General features: G+C 40.9%; 1 protein-coding gene across 6 annotated transcripts in view; it reads left to right on the top strand.

Moving 5' to 3' along the window:
• The first annotated feature begins 516 nt into the window (after window positions 1–516).
• TMEM241 (transmembrane protein 241) overlaps window positions 517–17,155 on the top strand; it is a 38,911-nt gene continuing 22,272 nt past the window's right edge. For 2 of the 6 annotated variants that reach the window (XM_053396403.1, XM_053396404.1), the window contains exons 1-8: window positions 517–734; window positions 2,996–3,042; window positions 5,058–5,135; window positions 8,467–8,548; window positions 11,544–11,621; window positions 12,736–12,761; window positions 14,400–14,451; window positions 16,607–16,655. In XM_053396403.1, coding sequence (XP_053252378.1) covers window positions 663–734; window positions 2,996–3,042; window positions 5,058–5,135; window positions 8,467–8,548; window positions 11,544–11,621; window positions 12,736–12,761; window positions 14,400–14,451; window positions 16,607–16,655 — 484 coding nt within the window. In that variant the 5' untranslated portion in view covers window positions 517–662. The remainder of the gene's footprint in view (window positions 735–2,995; window positions 3,043–5,057; window positions 5,136–8,466; window positions 8,549–11,543; window positions 11,622–12,735; window positions 12,762–14,399; window positions 14,452–16,606; window positions 16,656–17,155) is intronic. The other 4 variants (XM_053396402.1, XM_053396401.1, XM_053396406.1 and 1 more) reach the window with 4 other exon arrangements.

Genomic DNA, 17,155 nt, shown 5'->3' on the forward strand with positions numbered 1-17,155 from the left:
CCTATCACTCTCTTGTGTCAGCCTGCTGAAGCAAAAACAACAAAGAATCTTGTAGCACCAAAAGGCTAAAAGCTTTATTGTGGCAGTAGCACGCACGATGATTGATCTTCCTTCTTTATAAAGTTTCTGATCCTTTGAAAGGAGTTTCCATGGCCGGGGCGAGCAAACCTAAGTCCATAATACATTTGTATACAGCTGTGCTTTCTCCGATTTTCGTCTTTAATCCTAAAAGCTATTTGTTTTGTCCCGTTTGGAGTTCTTGCATTTTCTTCATTGCCGCCTCCAACGATAACCTTCTGCTCTGGAAATCTGAGGACAGGCGGCAAAAAAACAACAACACTTAGGGGAAAAGAAATGCCCAAGCGGCACCCCTCTCAGAAAAGACTAACCAGCCAGACGGTGTATAAGCGCATCATTGAGGCCGCGTAGAGAGAGGAACCGGGAGAGCGGCGGCGCATTCTTTTCCTTCTGCCCTGGAGAAACCGTTGCCCCTTTAAGAAGGCGGTTTCTGGGGCCCTTTTCTCCGCGCCCATTGGAGCAGACTCCCGAGCAACGTGTCTCTGTCATGGCAGCCGCATGCAGTCGCTCTTCCAGGCAGGTCGCAGCAGTCGGGAGAAAGTGCCTTTCTTCCCTGTCCCCGGACTGGTGAAATGATTTGACAGATGTATTTAAAGAGACCTGCAACTGGTCTCGCCTTCTGTTTGTTCTACTTGTCTTCTTATTTTACCAACAAGGTGAGGCTGAGAGAGCTCTGCTGGTTTAAACTGCCCTTTATTTCGACTTTAAAAATTTTCATAAGGTCGCAAGTTTTGGCTGGTCTGCTAGTTTTTATAGCTCGGAAAATCGAACACACTGTTTGCCTTTTCTCTCCAGCATCGGTGAGCTTGTGTTTCTCTGCGAGTCAATGAACAGCTGCTCATTGATTTTCAGTTTCTTTCGAGAACTGACTTTTCTCCTCGCAGCGACTTGCAGCTACCGGAATCGACTTTCCTTTAGCCCGCTCTTAAACCCCACATGGGGCGGGGGGAGGACGGAAGGGTCCTCACATTTATCCCTGGAAAGCAAGAGGTTAATGAATAAACTAAATTAATGGCTTTATATAGTTGATTTAAGTGAAGGATAAAGTAGAAATACTTCTAGGGCTGTGTAAGAACTCTTAACAAAACTCAAAACAATTAAAAATCATGCACAAAAGGTCATATGGGGTTATCACATCCCACTCAGCCTTAAAGTATATACATACAGACAATAAAACATGCTCTCAAGCGATAGGAAAATTGTGGCAGTTTTATCTGTATTATCATTTCAAAGCACAGCGTTTTTTGATAGTTTGTATACACTGCAAGTCTTAAATATTTAGGTTTAGGACTCTGGGTTTTAACTATTAAGAAAGAATTATGGATTTCTTCCATTTAAATGTGTTGGCTTTCCCACCCTATAATGTTTGACCAGACTCTTAAAACAAGCCTTCCCAGTTAGGTTTTTTTAATGCTTATGGCTTCTTGATCTTGGAGTTTCTTCATTTTTGGCACTGAAGTTAGGCAAAAGAAAAAAATTACTGCATACCCTAGACACATTTACTTGGAAGCAAATTTCAGTGAGATACTTTAAGCTTCAGACAATTTTGTTCCCTCCTCTGTGACAAGTGAGTTGTGTAACCTTTCCAGGATCTGCAGCCACTTCCAGAGCTAATCTCTTGCCACAAAATCAAGAAAAATGGAGTAAGCCCCATTGAATTCAGTAGAATGCTTCTGAGTAGACATGGTTAGGATTGTTCTGTATTAACTTTATTGTAGCATTGATTTTGTGGACTAGATCTGACAAAGTTTGTTTGGAACACAAATACCCAACAGAATGTGTCTTCCTGCCTGCCCCCCATCTGCTTGTGCCATGAGATCTTTAATAGAGGTCCGTTCCTTGAGCACCTTCCTTCGTGGAGGTATGCTTTGTATGCACCAAGGAGAGGCCTCTTCTGTGGCGATACCACATATTTGGATCTGAGAGGTACCTGGCACTGACCGCCTTTTTGTGCCAAGTTAAAACATTTCTATTTGCTCAGGTATTTCAAAGAGTTACTGTACATTGCCTTAATCTGCTTTTACGGTAGTTTGTATAGTCTTGTTTTGCCCCATAGTCTATAAATTGTTTGACAAATGTCTTATTGCATCTGTAGCTTTAATTAATTCTCATATTTATTGTATTCCATTCTGGAATCCACTGAAGGACATCTTAGAAACAGTTTACATAAATAAAATAAATTAGGCCATCTTGTATTTGTTAGTCTTTAAGGTGCTACAAGTCTTTTTAGCATTTTTCTAGCATCTGTTACCTTTAAAACAGAAAAGACTGGAGCCTTGCAACATCCTTTAGAAAAATCAGATTATAGGAACACAGGGATAGATGAGAAGCAACAGGCTGTGGTATTTTCAAGGCAGAAAGCAAATGAACAATGAAGTTCAAGGGGGAAAGTATGTAAGAATAGCATGTAATTTAATCAACCAAATTAAATTACTTGTAGTGTGTGTGTGTGTGTGTGTGTGTGTGTGTGTGTATATATATATATATATATATATATATATATATATATATATATGTTGCTTTGGTTTGGTTTATGATTAAGGCAGAACCAGCAAAGGTCATGAGAATCCAATGCAACAGGTAGCTTCTAAGGCTTTACTTTAAATCTTCTTCAGCTTACAACGTCTACTTGCAACTCAAATGTACATCTGATAAGCCAGTGAGTTTGGTAGATTCTCTTACTTGAAGTGCTCACTTAGTTAATTCAAATTGCACTCATTAATAAGTGAGTTCTGTCCCAAGTAGCCTATTCAGGTCAGGGCTAGCTATGACTTGTTTATTTTTATGGCTGGGTTCTGTTTCATTGCCTGATCCATTGCATCCATTGATTTCTGTTAAAATTACTTGAAAAGTAAGTGTGTGTGTGTGTGTGTGTGTGTGTGTGTACTATCCCCTAACTTGGTGTTTTGTCTTCCAGTATGTTCTGTCTGTCCTGAAATTCACCTACCCTACTCTTTTTCAAGGGTAAGTATTTCAAAAGCACATTAAAAATGACAGAATAAGTAGGTAGCTGTACCAGACAGAGGCTAATGTTGGTGTCTCATACAATTGCTGTATATCCTCATCTGGGAAACTCCTATATGTTTTATTGTTACAACATGTTATTAACTTGTCCTAATTCTCAGCTCTCTGCATCTGTGTCAAAAACTGCTATTTTTTCACCAGCCCCTCCCTGTAGCTGAGGGGGGAAGGAATGTGCCATTTTCCAAGTTTTGATAACTTTCACTCCCCATTTCAAATGTTCAAGGGCTTCAAATATGTCAAATCCTATGGTCAGCCTACTTCCCACAAAACAGCAGAGGGAGGCTGTACAAAGGCAGTTTAACCAAAATCACAAGGCTGATGGCAGAGTGCTCAAACTGTTCTGAGGGAGAGATTTGATTGGTGGTTTAAAATTGGCAGCTATGGAGGGAAAGGGGGGGCTAAGACCAAGATGGTGGGAAAGAGAGTTCTTATTTTCACAGTGGCTTCTGAAAGGCTCTGTCAGGTTACAACAGTTCCTAAGATTCTGTGTGACAAACCCAGACAAAACAAATGTAAGCTGATGATTATTTGAGTGAGGATTATCTAATTATGCAGGAGGTAAAAAAGTGGATAGAGAGAAATGTATCTACAGTAAGACTAGAAAATGGGATCACTCAGTTAAACTGATGGGCAGTAGTCTAGATTGACCATGTTGTGTGGGGGAGCTGACATAATGCCCTCCAGATGTTGTTGGACAACAACTCCCATTATGACTATTGCCCATGCTGCTTGGGCCGTATGGAAGTTGGAGCCCAACAACATCTGGAGGGCATGATATTGACGACCCCTGCTGAAGTGGCTTGCTTTGGGCCACCCAACAAGTTCATAGCAAGACTCATAGCTTATACAGTGGTACCTCGGGTTAAGTACTTAATTCGTTCCGGAGGTCCGTTCTTAACCTGAAACTGTTCTGAACCTGAAGCACCACTTTAGCTAATGGGGTCTTCTGCTGCTGCCGCGCCGTCAGAGCCCGATTTCTTTTCTTATCCTAAAGCAAAGTTCTTAACCTGAAGCACTATTTCTGGGTTAGCGGAGTGTGTAACCTGAAGCGTATGTAACCCGAGGTATCACTGTACTGCTTACCTGACACTAATTCATATAGTTTTTATATATATATATATATATATATATATATATATATATATATATATATGCGCATCCTAATCAATATTTGCACTGCATATATTGGACGCAGGTGGCGCTGTGGGTTAAACCACAGAGCCTAGGACTTGCCGATCAGAACGTCGGTGGTTTGAATCCCCACAACGGGGTGAGCTCCCGTCGTTGCTCTGTCCCAGCTCCTGCTAACCTAGCAGTTCGAAAGCACGTCAAAGTGCAAGTAGATAAATAGGTACCGCTCTGGCGGGAAGGTAAACGGCGTTTCCGTGTTCTGCTCTTGTTCGCCAGAAGCGGCTTAGTCATGCTGGCCACATGACCCGGAAGCTGTACGCTGGCTCCCTTGGCCAATAAAGCGAGATGAGCGCCGCAACCCCAGAGTCGGCCATGAGTGGACCTAATGGTCAGGGGTCCCTTTACCTTTACTATGTTGGATATACAAACTAGCTTCAGTGTCACTTCTGCAAATGGCCTTAGAGAAGGAGAAGTTGGCTTAAGCTCTGTTCCCTGTGGCCTCACAACAGGTGGAATCTTTGATTTCAGAATTTAACAGTGTAAAAGGTTTGTGGTTTTGCTCCACTTAAGCAGCTGATGCTTTAACTACAGGTGCTGATGCATCTACTGGCTCTGCAGCAGCCCAAGTTGCCTGTTAGTAATATAATTTGTTGTTTTGTTCCATCATCATAATTTTATTTTGTTGCTCTTTATGCTGCCAGTCCAATGACTGAAGGCAGCATATGATCAGACTGTGTCACTCATGGAAGAAGCCTCCACTGTGAGTAAGAATTGACTTGGGTTAATTGTTTAGAAACAGAACATTGTACATGTTTCAATTGCAGCTGGCAGACACTAGTTGGTGGATTTCTCCTACACATTTCCTGGAAGATTGGCTGGACTGAGATCAGCAGCAGTTCAAGGTACAATGAAATTGCAGTGTAAGAATATACAGACGGTATTCCAATTAATATTCACTGGAATATGTGTCATCTTATTTCAGATACTTGGCTGTGGTTTTTACCCCATAACGTTGCAAGAACTGTGTAGTGGTAAAATAATAATAAGCATGCGCACACTTTTTTCTGTATGTAACTGGAGTGTTTTCTTTATGCTTTCATATAACTTTGTGCATATACTCATGAGATTAAAACCATAGGATAAGCCACAGTTTCATCAAGTGTCTGTGCACAAGTGTGTAGGCTTTTCTCTTCCAGCCCCATGTCCCTTTCTTATATAATTAGCATGGTCAAATGAAGATACTTCCCAACTCTGTAGGGCATTTTAGATTGCATACAATCTAGAACTGAGAAATCTGCTGTTTGCATCTTAGTATGCAAGATCACTTACTTGCTGTTTGACTGTCTAGCTCAGGCATCCCCAAACTCGGCCCTTCAGATGTTTTAGGACTACAACTCCCATCATCCCTAGCTAACAAGACCAGTGGTCAGGGGTGATGGGAACTGTAGTCCCAAAACATCTGGAGGGCCGAGTTTGGGGGTGCCTGGTCTTGCCCAATTATGAACTGTTTGGGATACAGTTTTAGGAATAGCTGATTTATTCCATGGAAATCTAGTCTGATGTTTAAATGAAAGGCATCCACATTGAACACATTAAAAATACCAACTCTCATGAATTTGAGAGGCAAAAACCCACAGAAAAAAATACTTCATTTTTTCCAGGGTTATGTACGTAAGTATATAAGAAGAGCCCCCCAGATCAGGCCAGTGGCCCAGGTAACCCACTATCCTGTTCTCCCAGTGACTAACTAGAAACCTATGGGAAGTGTGTGAGCAGGACCTGAGTGCCCCACTGCTCTTTCCTCTCCCAGCAACTGGTGTGCAGAGGCATAATGCTTCTGGAGGTGGAAACACAACATAGTCATCCTGCCTTGTAACCATTGTCAGCCTTCCCCGCTATGAATTTGTCTAATCTTCTTTTGAAGACATCCAAGTTGGTGACCATCACTTCCTCTTGTGGAAGTTGGTTCCTGTGGACTGCGAGAAGAAGTATTTCCTTTTGTCTATTCTGACTCTTCCAGCCTTCAGCTTCTTTGGATGCTCCTGTGTTCTAGTATTTTGAAAGAGGGAGAAAAACCTCCCTCTCCACTTTCTTCTTTCCATGCATAATTTTACACACCTCTATCATGTCCTCCCCTAGAAGAATAGTGACCTGTGACATAAAGATCTGTGCTTGGAGAAATTCATTCTGAGCAACGTCAGTAGTACTGTTCTTCCATTTGTAGAATGGCTGCACATCAGGGGGATAGATATCTGATGGAGTTCCAGGGTGGCATTCTGTGATAGCAATGGAACATTGTGGTAAGGGTGGCTTAAATGTTGTTCTGCTTTGGAGCTTAAGACTCCACTCCACTAGATGTCAGTCTAAGCAAGGTAATCCTAACACAGAGACTTTCCTGCTCCCTGCTCTTGTTGAGTAAAAGATGGGATGCAAAGGATGGCATGCTGCAGAAGACCAGAAGATAAAAGGGGAGGAGTGTAAGGAAAGAGGCACTCCTTAGGGTACCCAGAACTCAAGCAATTTAATGCTTGGACATGGAAAGAACTGACAGCATGGATGAGGCAGAATAGGAAGTCTGTTTTCAAGAGGCGTGCTTCAGAATTCTGCACCAGCTGCAGCTTCTACCCTTTCTTCAAATGCAGCTTCATGCAGAATGTGTTACATTAGTCAAAGGGTCCCCAACATGGGCATAGCCAGGATTTATTTTGCGGGGGCAGACTTTATATTGAGGTGGGGCAGAACCAAATTATCTGTGATGAAATTAGTCAGTTAAATATTTTTATTTATTTACTTGATTTGGGGTGGTAGCTGCCCCCCTGCCCTCTGGCTATGTATTTGATCTTTGTGTTTGAGCTTTTAATACATATTCCCTACAACATGGAAGATTACTAACTTGTAGAAATATCAGCACTGGGGTGTCTTAAGATTTTGATCAGCAACAATGATGGAAGACTCAGGCTGTGTGCAAGTCATGAGTTCCTCACTCTGTTCATTGAGCCACAGAATAAATGAGATTTTGGCTGTTGGCTTCCTTGGTGCCTAAAGTTCCCTTCAGTCTCATTTGCAGAAATACTGAGTATCATCAACCCCAACAGATTTCAAAGTGGGTGGGGTGACTCATATTGTACTTGTGTCTCTGTTTGCAGATGGAAAGATATAGGAGCTGCTTCTAACTCCTTCAGAAATCTAGATCTAAGGATGAGAGGGGTATTTAGATTTTGAGTGTATGCTGAAATTTCTCTGATTGAGATCTTTTAACTCCTTCACAGAACAGTTATCTGCAATGCTCTTTGCGTAATGCCATGATGATCAATCTAGATTTGTAGCGTAGGCATGTCTTGTGATCTCCAAGTTACCATTCCGATTCATGGAATACTGCATATTTCTTTCGTACTTGTCAAGGAATGCACAACACAGTGCTCTATGCAAAGTCATTATAGCAGATTCTGAGCCTGACTGTTGTATGGCTTGGCATGTTAGAGTGATGACTGCTGTTGAAGCATTTCCCATAGTGCTAGACATTCTTTTCCAGCCCTGAAAAAGAATCCCTCTTGGCAGGATTGAGTTCTGAAGTTCCATCGTGGGAACGGTTCTAATGGCCTTTTCCATTGCATTTTAGATGGTCACATTGGACATGCAAACATTTCAGGGATTCCTGAGACTTCACATTGTGGTCAGTGATCTCTGTTTTCCACATGGAGACCTCATTCTCAAGCTTTAGGGCTTTATTTTTCCACTGCTACTTCAGTTCAAATGACATTGCTTGTTTTAAGGAGGCATCTGATTTGAAGTTACTAGCAAAATAATTATAGTAGTTGTCAGTTTGATCCAGATAAGATTTGGGCCCGGTGTGAGGAAAGAGAATTTATGTTGTATGAGCAGAAGTTGGATTGAATTCAACTAACTCATTGCTTGAGCAAAACAACATACTTAAAAACCAGAATCAGGAGATTACACTGTAGAGGCATGTCATCATTGCAGCTACTCAGAAGAGCTAACCCAATAAAGATATTTGGATACACTGCATCTTTGCACCATGGGAATGGTCAGATACAATGCCAAGAGATGTGTCTTGCAGAGCTTCCAACTTCCTTCATGGCTCTTAATTACACCTGGTCCAGGTTCATTTCCCTTTGTTTAGTCGAGGAAAATGTTTTGGGTAGATGTCTTTTGATATCGTTTGTATACAGAATCTGGCATAGTCGTAACTGTATGCGCCATTTGTTTTTACAGATCTGAGGTGCTGTCATGGCTTCCAGCTTCTGCACTCTTTGTGGGCATTATTTATGCAGGTTCCAGGGCACTGTCCAGACTGGTAAGATACAGGCAAATGGAAACTGACATGCTTTTTCATTTGTTGGTGTTAATGTTTTACTCCAGATAGCATACTAAGGTTAAAGTCTTTGACCTAACTGAGGTTAAAGTCATTTGTAAAAACACTAACTGCTGTTTGGAAGCAAGTTTAGGGAAAGTGGGGGAGGAGAAGGGGCAAATCCCGTCGCACGAGTGGAAATCCTTGTGCTGACTGGATGGTTTCTTTGCAAACAATTCCCTAATTTCCAGCTTTGCGTGTTATATTGTCCCTATATGTACATTGGTGACAATAACAACCACTTTTGCAAATATGATGCATGAACAGTATCAACAAGACTGAAATGTATATCTCCAGCTGTATATAATGCAAAACTGATAATTAATGATGAAAGAGGTTATATATATATATTTTAAATAAGCTGCCTTGTATGGGTGTAATGGGTATAATGAGCTCCAGCAGCAAAATAGCTAAGAATTCTCAGCACAAAACAAGTCACCTTTAACAGGAGCCAGAGTTCATTCCCTTCCTCTCTTTCCTTTTGCCCTGGGAATTAGCACATGAAGCACTTACATCCTCTGATAAGGCAACTGGGGAAGTTTAGTCTATGCGACTCTTCCTTTCTCTGTTGACTTACATCCCATAATCTCCCCCTCCCCCCCACTTTTTTCTGTTACTCCCGCCTCTTCAGAATCTACTGTTATGATGAGGCCTCAGCTCATTGTACATGAATATGAAAGATGCTCCATTTTGACACATGAAATAGATAGGAGCATAAAATGCCCTTTCATTGTTGTTAACATGATTCCTAAATTAGTGCTCAAACGTCTATTGCCGCTACTGTGGTGCATCATATAACTACATATAGCTTCATTTCCAAATCAGTCAAGCTGGTTTTAATTATGATGTTTGCTTTGTCCCTTTATTTGGTGAGTAATTCTGCACTGGATGAGAGCCAGTGCAGACACGTAGTGGGGAGACCTGGCTTCAGATTCTTGCTCTTCCCCAAACTCAGTCTCAGTTCCTCTTTAAAATGGCGGTGTTAAGATGGGATTGTGAAAACACTTGAAATGTTGTTGTTTTTTATTTCTGCACTTGAAATGCAATCTACACAGTGGCTGTAGAAATGGGTCTTACTTAGCTGTGAGGGCATGTACCTGCCTATTTCATCTAAGAATTTACATTTCAAACTGAAATGAGAATTTCTGGAACAACAACTGGCTGAGATGTGTTCGTGAGATAGTGGAATTGAGGAGATGGCAATTTGCTTATGCTGGCTGGACCAACATACTGAGCTTCCTTTTGTAAAGACTAAAGCTCCTAAAAAATATCATCAAAGACAATAGACATCTGGCGAAGGTTAGCTGAGCTGGGCAATCTGGAGCCACTGTTGGCAGCAAAACACATTTCTCTTGGCTCTAGAAAGAGCCAATAGCGTATGGGAGGGAAAGGGGTGTGTGTGTGTCTGTATATACATGTGTGTGTTAAAACTTGGCTGGAGAAAAGGAAAAATGTAAATTCTGGTGTCAGCTTTCTTAGACATTACTTCTAGTATTTCCTATTATTGTGCTCTAGTTCAAGTGGCCTGTGTTAGATGACGGGCTCCGTTTAACTTTCTGCCTCAGCAGCAGTGAGGGGCAATATAAATGGTAGGTAACAAGGCCAGCAGTGGAACTAGGAACAGTTCCTTGTTTTTAAAATATATCTGTACTGATAAAATATAATCAACACTGACCACATAACAAAATGTACATTGCAAAACATGATGTGATGTTTTTTACAAGAGATTAACAATAATGATTGGCAAATTATTGAGCATGGGTAGCATGAATTGTTGTTTTTTGATCCTACTGAAGACCAGTCAACAACTGACTGGTTATGTGCCATGCTTGGCTGTTCATTGAATACCATTTCTTGCAAATTCCCAAGTATTTAGAATGTACTTTGTTAAGTGGCTGTGTCTTAGATCCAAATAATTTGTTATAGCCTACATGTTTGTTTCTACAAAAAGCATTTCTAGTGAAAAAATACAAGAATAACAGATAAATTGTTTATACAAAATAAAATAAGATCAGTGGCAAACACCTAAAATAAGTATCCTATCAAATAAAGCTGTTCCAATAATTTACAAATTCTGTTTTATACAGAACTCATTTATAGTATCCTTGCATGCACGTCTTAGAAGACAAATTCCAAGTTTTCCATATAGTTTCCAGTTTGGATGTGGTTCGTTTTTGGAGTGATGAGATGAGTTTCATTCCTATGCCCCACAAATAACCCAGAGATGCATTTTAAATAAAAACACACAATCTACTCATATAAAAACACCAGGCAGGCCTCACAAATAATCCAGAGATGCATTTTAAATGAGTACACACATTCTACTGATGTAAAAACATGCTGATTCCCGGACCATCCGCAGGCCAGATTGAGAAGGCAATTGGGCCACATCCGGCCCACGGGCCTTAGGTTGCCTACCCCTGCCCTAAATGTTTTGTGAATCTTTGTACTTTTGTCCATTTACTGTATTTATTTCCCCTGATTTGAACTATAAAATGGTGGTTTCTTGAGTAAAAATGAGAGTACCCCTAAATATATTTTTAGGAAAAAAAGCCCTAGGTATTTTAATGCACATTTTTGCATGATTTTTTTTTAAAAAAAAAATCACAGTGGGTTAATAAAGAAATAGATCAGAGTTTTGAACATGAATGAAATTGACACAGACTGAAACTAGGCTAAACATTCTGTCCCTTCTTGGAGACTGCAGTTTTTCCTCATGGTGCTAGTTCTTAGCACTATGCTCATGGGAGAAATTTAATGCTTTGTGCACCACCTCATTTCATACCTGCAAGCTCCTACAGCTGTTTATAAGGGAAACTGTATCCCTAGAAATATCTGGTTTTTAGGACCACCCAAGAGAAACATGAATAAGTACAGAAGAGGATCTTATCAGAATCTGCAGTGCTAATCTTATTGGTCACATTTTCTCCCTTGACAGCCAATTCCTATCTTTCTTACCTTACACAATGCTGCAGACGTTATAGCTTGTGGAATCGAGGCATTTGTGCAGAAAGAGGTATGACAAAATGAATTTCCTGTGTTGTTAACAGCCTGTGCCAGGGCTTTGGAAATAGTGAAATTAGTGTTACCATGTTTTCCCAGCTCTGCTACATAATCCAGTTACTAATTTAATTTTATTTTTAATAAGGGAAATACATCAAACGTTTTCCTTTTGAAAATGAAAATTATTGAATTCTGTGGGAAGAATATGTATTCTGAAGTCTAATAGAGCAAAAAGGGAGCTGAATGACAGTGTCACTCTGATGATTCTTAAATAGCTCAGATCATTGAATCGGAGAGGGGGGAAATACTGATTTTTATGCAGTCCAAGAGTTGTATCCTTGGTAGTTTTGCCTTAGTGAAAAACTACTTCCACAAATTGGGACACCCAATATTTTTCAACTGCAGCCCTATAGTGTTCTGTTCCAGAGTTCCCAACCACCAGGAGCAGCTTTCGAAGGGAGGAACTTAAGCAGGTAGGAAGAATTGGTGAAAATCAGATGCCCCAGCTTATATAAGTGGGAACTCTTTCCACTAAGGCTGTGGTGAGGAACATTTGGTCTAACTGAGCCCTCAGTTAAAAGCTATTTGAAGTATAATGTAGATCCTACCTGAACAACTACAGGGAGGGAAGGCGCATTTCATGGAGAGAGGTGTTTGTTTGTTTTTTAAAAAGATGAGGCCACCACTGAAAAGGCCCTGGTGTAGAATTAGCATTTTGCAACAGCTGTAGCTTATGAATCCTCTTTAAAGGCAGACACACATAGATTGCATTACACTAACCCAGTCTAGAGGTAACCAGGGAAATATCTGCTACAACCAGATAGGGTCGCAGCTAGTAATAAGGCAATCCTAATAATTGCAGATAGTTGTCTTTCTTCAGATAGCATTAAGTCCAGGAGGACCCCCACCCGCCAAAAAAGTTGCAAACTTTGCTTTTGGCTGGGGTATGTGTGCAATTTTAGAAGCTAATTTATTTAGGAACTATTTCAAGTTGAGTTCATTTTTTCTTCTACAGGTACCACAATAATAGAACTTGCATTTGGAAAACTGTCAGAAGTCTAGATGCATGTATAATAACACATTTTCTTTCCAGTGTTTTGATTGCATTTTATTTCCTTTCTTAACAGCAGACCTCTAGACTAAAAATCTGTAGGTAAGTTTCTCAGTGTATAAGTCTATTGAGAATTTCACAGAGGGCCTAGATTTCTCACAGATTGCAAAGTTGGTTTTCTAGTCATCGTAAACTTCAAAAAGGACAAGTTTTTAATGCTTAAATACAGAAAAACTTTGAACATAAAGATGAAACTGCCTAGAAATTATATTACTCAGCAGGTTGACACACAGAGACCCACCATAACTTCTCCAGGTGAATCATAAGTCTTTCTGAAGCCAACACAGAGTTAAGCCTCCTTAAGTTCATTAAAATCAGTGGGCTTAGGCATCCTGAATTATTCATTGAATTTAGGCCTAGGACCAGTTTGCATTGGGTATATCATTATTAAATTAGATTCCTTTTTAAACACAGTACAGTATTGTTTCAGAGAATTACAATAAGTGCACGGAAATATGTATCTGTATTTGATGAGATTTGGATAAGAGGGGATGAAATAATTATGTTTGTGTACATATTTTTTCAAAATGCTTAAATACACAATTTCCAAAAGACGTTGACAAAAGAAGATTGTTCACAGGCAAACAGAACTATGAGAAGATATTATATAAGAATGATTGAGTAAAATAGCTCAAAAATAATAAACATATTTTAACTTTGTGTTTAAAAGGAACTCAAGTTAATAACTTAGGAAAACTTTTTGGAATTCAGATGTTTTTGTATTAAGCCAGTATTCCCCCCCCCCCGCAGATTATAGCAGCTTCAGAGAGGTGATTTGCATTGGAGAAATGGTGTGAGAGAAAGGACTAACTTTTTCTAGCGTGGCACACATGGCCAATTTTATCCTGCTGTGATGGATAAGTTACTGTAATTGACATCATGTGACACCAGGTGTGGGATAACTAAAGTGCGTCCACGACAGCTGCAGTGGGGCTTGCATTTGGGCAGTTTACATTCAGCTCCAACTGCAAGCCCTGCTTTTGGTAAAAGGATTTGCAACTGTGGTTTGAATTCAAGCTGGGTCTGCAAAGCAAGAATAGGGCTGAAGGGGTCATGACAAAAGCAGAAGGGGATGTTGTAAGAAGGGGCTACTACACAATGTGTGTCTTAGCTTTTTTTCCTCTTCCCCCAAGGGGCAATTTCAGTGTCTATGTTATTCTCATCCATTTGATCATGCTTGTTGCTTGTCATGTGGCAAATATAGTAGTAGTAGTAGGAATAATAACATAACTGAAAATTATGAATAAAGCCAGGGCAGGGCTTTGGTTACAGCAGCGGCAGACAATATGATGTTGGATTCCAGCTTCCATTATCACTGACTGTTGGTCATGCTGCCTTGTGCTGATAAGATTTGGAGTCCATCATCATCATCATCATGTGTGCTATCCCTGGGTCACCATGTTTGAATTGAGCATGCGATCAAATCTCCATTCAGCCATGAAGCTCACTGGATAACCATGGACTGGTCAATATTTCACAGCTTAACCCTAACTTACAGGGTAGTAGTGAGGATAAACGAGACATAGAACTACATGTACTTCCTTGAGCTATTTGGAGGCAGGATGAGACAGATAGATACATAGACAGATGGATATATTTAATGAAATAGAAATATATAATTCTTCTGAGAATGCATTGCAATGAATGCCAGTCATGTGGCATACTGTTTCTTCCATGCAGAGTGCTGACTCTTCTGGTAGCAGCAGGGTGCCTTCCTTTCTGTGATCCACAGGTAGGTAGGTTGGTTTAAAAAAACCAATCCTATGATTACTGTGAAATGGCCATATTTTTTTAAATGGATTTAGGAAGTGAACATTCCCTCTTGGTTGTGATTGGCTATTGAGAAGAAAAGACAGGAGGGCAACGGCCAAGCAACAAAACCTTTCACAGAGGCGGGTCCGCCCTAGGAAACAGTTTGCTGAAAGGAGTCTAATGCTTTTCAGGTGTAAAAACCTTGGGGGCATCTGCATAGAAACAAGGGCTTAAAGCTATATTTTCAAGCGAAATCTTCGTGTCTTTGTTTCTGAATCATTATGTATATATGGTTCATATTTTAGTCAGGCAAATAAGTTTTTTTGCACTGGAAACACATCAGGCACATTTCAGTAAACTATTTCTTAGTGTCTCTGGAAGTCTCTTCTTCTCTCCCCACATGCATTATTGCACTTGTTTTTAAAAATATACAGCCATGTCCATGTTTACTCAGAGCTGTATTTAAGCTTTGAAGAGAGAGTGAATAGTGGAGCTGTCTTCTCCGTGAGCCTGCCTGCCTACTCCTCTCCTTTGCAACCCACCAATATCTGAATTAGGTCTCGGTGGGATGCAGAAGGGAGCCTTCTCTGTGCCCTCGGTTGGTTTTCAAACTCACTCCCTAGGGAGGCGCCTCTCGCCCCCTCTTCCATCACTTTTAAAACACCTTCCTTTTTCAGACAGGCATCCATCCAACCTGCCATTCTCTTAAGTTTTTAACCTTCCTGGTTAATTAGCTTTGAATTGTGTTTTACCTCCTTTTTTTGTCCCTCTTATAATTTGTATTTTTTTTGAGATTGCCCTCTGTTAAAAGCTGCCTCAAACATTAATGGAAAGGCAGGCTAAAAACTTTTAAAGTGATTAAAACAAGATTGCAGCCATAGCAGGCAAACCTTAGCATTGAAGAAAAAAGCCAGTAGTTTGTGACAATGAGAAAACACCACCCAGATCCCTCTCTCCCCAAGGTAAGGCCTGTCTATGGGGGGGGGGGTGCTCACACATGCCCTACACTTTGAGAGAACATGTGGAAGGGTGGGGCTTGTGGAGTTGCAAGCCCTCCACTGCCACCACTTGGTGTGACCAGCCTCCATCCCATCTTCATGTTCATCCCTGGTACAAACAATCTATATCTCCACATGAAGGGAGACCAGAGTCAATGTCCTCACTTTGTTGTGGTGAAGCTCTATGCTGGATGTGATCCGTGCGGTGAGGCAGAGCCACAGCCGCCCTCCCAGTACCAGCACCACTGCAGCTTACTTGGAAGGAGCTGGCATGGGGCAGGGTGGCAGCAGAACTGCATAGTCCTGACCTCACCATCACCTTGCCCTACCGCAGGTCCCTCCAGTATGCTGCAGCAATGCTGGTGTTGGGAGGATGGCTCAGTCCCATTATGTGGGCTGCTGCTCTGCACATACACTGTTGGGCATGAATCAAGCTTCTTTACATGCCAGTCAGATTTGCAGGCATGGACACAGCACATCTTGGTGGCAGTGCTGGAGCTAGCCCTCAGTCCCTCCCATAAAGGTAAAGGTACCCCTGACCATTAGGTCCAGTCGCGGACGACTCTGGGGTTGCGGCGCTCATCTTGCTTTACTGGCCGAGGGAGCCGATGTACAGCTTCCGGGTCATGTGGCCAGCATGACTAAGCCGCTTCTGACAAACCAGAGCAGCACACAGAAACGCTGTTTACCTTCCCGCCAGAGCGGTACCTATCTACTTGCACTTCAAGTCAACCTGGTCCCTACCACCCACTAGTGGGAGTTTCAGGATTCCAGGTGGGCGGTAGGGGTTCTACGCCACATGTTACTGCAGCACTGGCAAGCGGTAAGGAAATTTTATCATCAAGAAAAATGCATTAGTGGGCGGTAGGTATAAAAAGGTTGACTACACCTGTGTTACACAATCAAGTCTATTTTCGATGTAGATACCCAAACACATGTCTTACTGTTTTTGTTGCTGCTACATGAAAAGAAGACATGATATCAAATGACTAATGAATTAAACTGAAATTGATACAAAGTGGCAGCTCTTTTTAATATATTGTTTTTCCTAGAACATTTCTCCTCCAGCAACTACATCTTGGAACCATTTATGAAAGAGGTGTTTATCTCTGTTTGCTTTGATGTTGTATTTTACAGTTTGACACAGATGGCTATTTTTGGGCCCTCATCCATTTGCTATGCATTGGTAAGTTTTTAATAAATTTGTGAAAATTAAGCTGTAATGCATAAGTGCTGCTCCTTTTCATTTTAGTAGCGTTTCGGCTGAGGCTCCCAGTTTTCTGGCTTTTGTCCCTCAGTACAATAGCCAACAAATTGCATAAGCGGAGTTTGTTTGTATTGCTTCCACTTGGAACAGAAGCTTATTGTGTGTTCCTTCCAAAGGTATATGAATGAATCCAACTTTGCATTGAATTGTATGACACCATGAAAATGGAAGGGAAAACAAATATAGGCAGATCAAAGCTCTGAAATGATTTGGAGAAAACAGAGCACTGAAGAGTGAGAACAAATAAAGGAAATGAGATTTTGATCTATACTGGTTGGAAATAAATGCATAACTACAAAACTGGGCATTAGCCAAAGTAGCTTAAATGCTGCATAAAAGTTTAGATTTTTCTAACTGCAAATAGATTGTAACAAAAACAAAATCACATTGATACCAAATTTAAATTGGTCCCTAGCTGT

The sequence above is a fragment of the Podarcis raffonei genome, chromosome 7 (genome assembly GCF_027172205.1).
Source record: "Podarcis raffonei isolate rPodRaf1 chromosome 7, rPodRaf1.pri, whole genome shotgun sequence".
In the NCBI taxonomy this organism is placed as follows: Eukaryota; Metazoa; Chordata; class Lepidosauria; order Squamata; family Lacertidae; genus Podarcis; species Podarcis raffonei.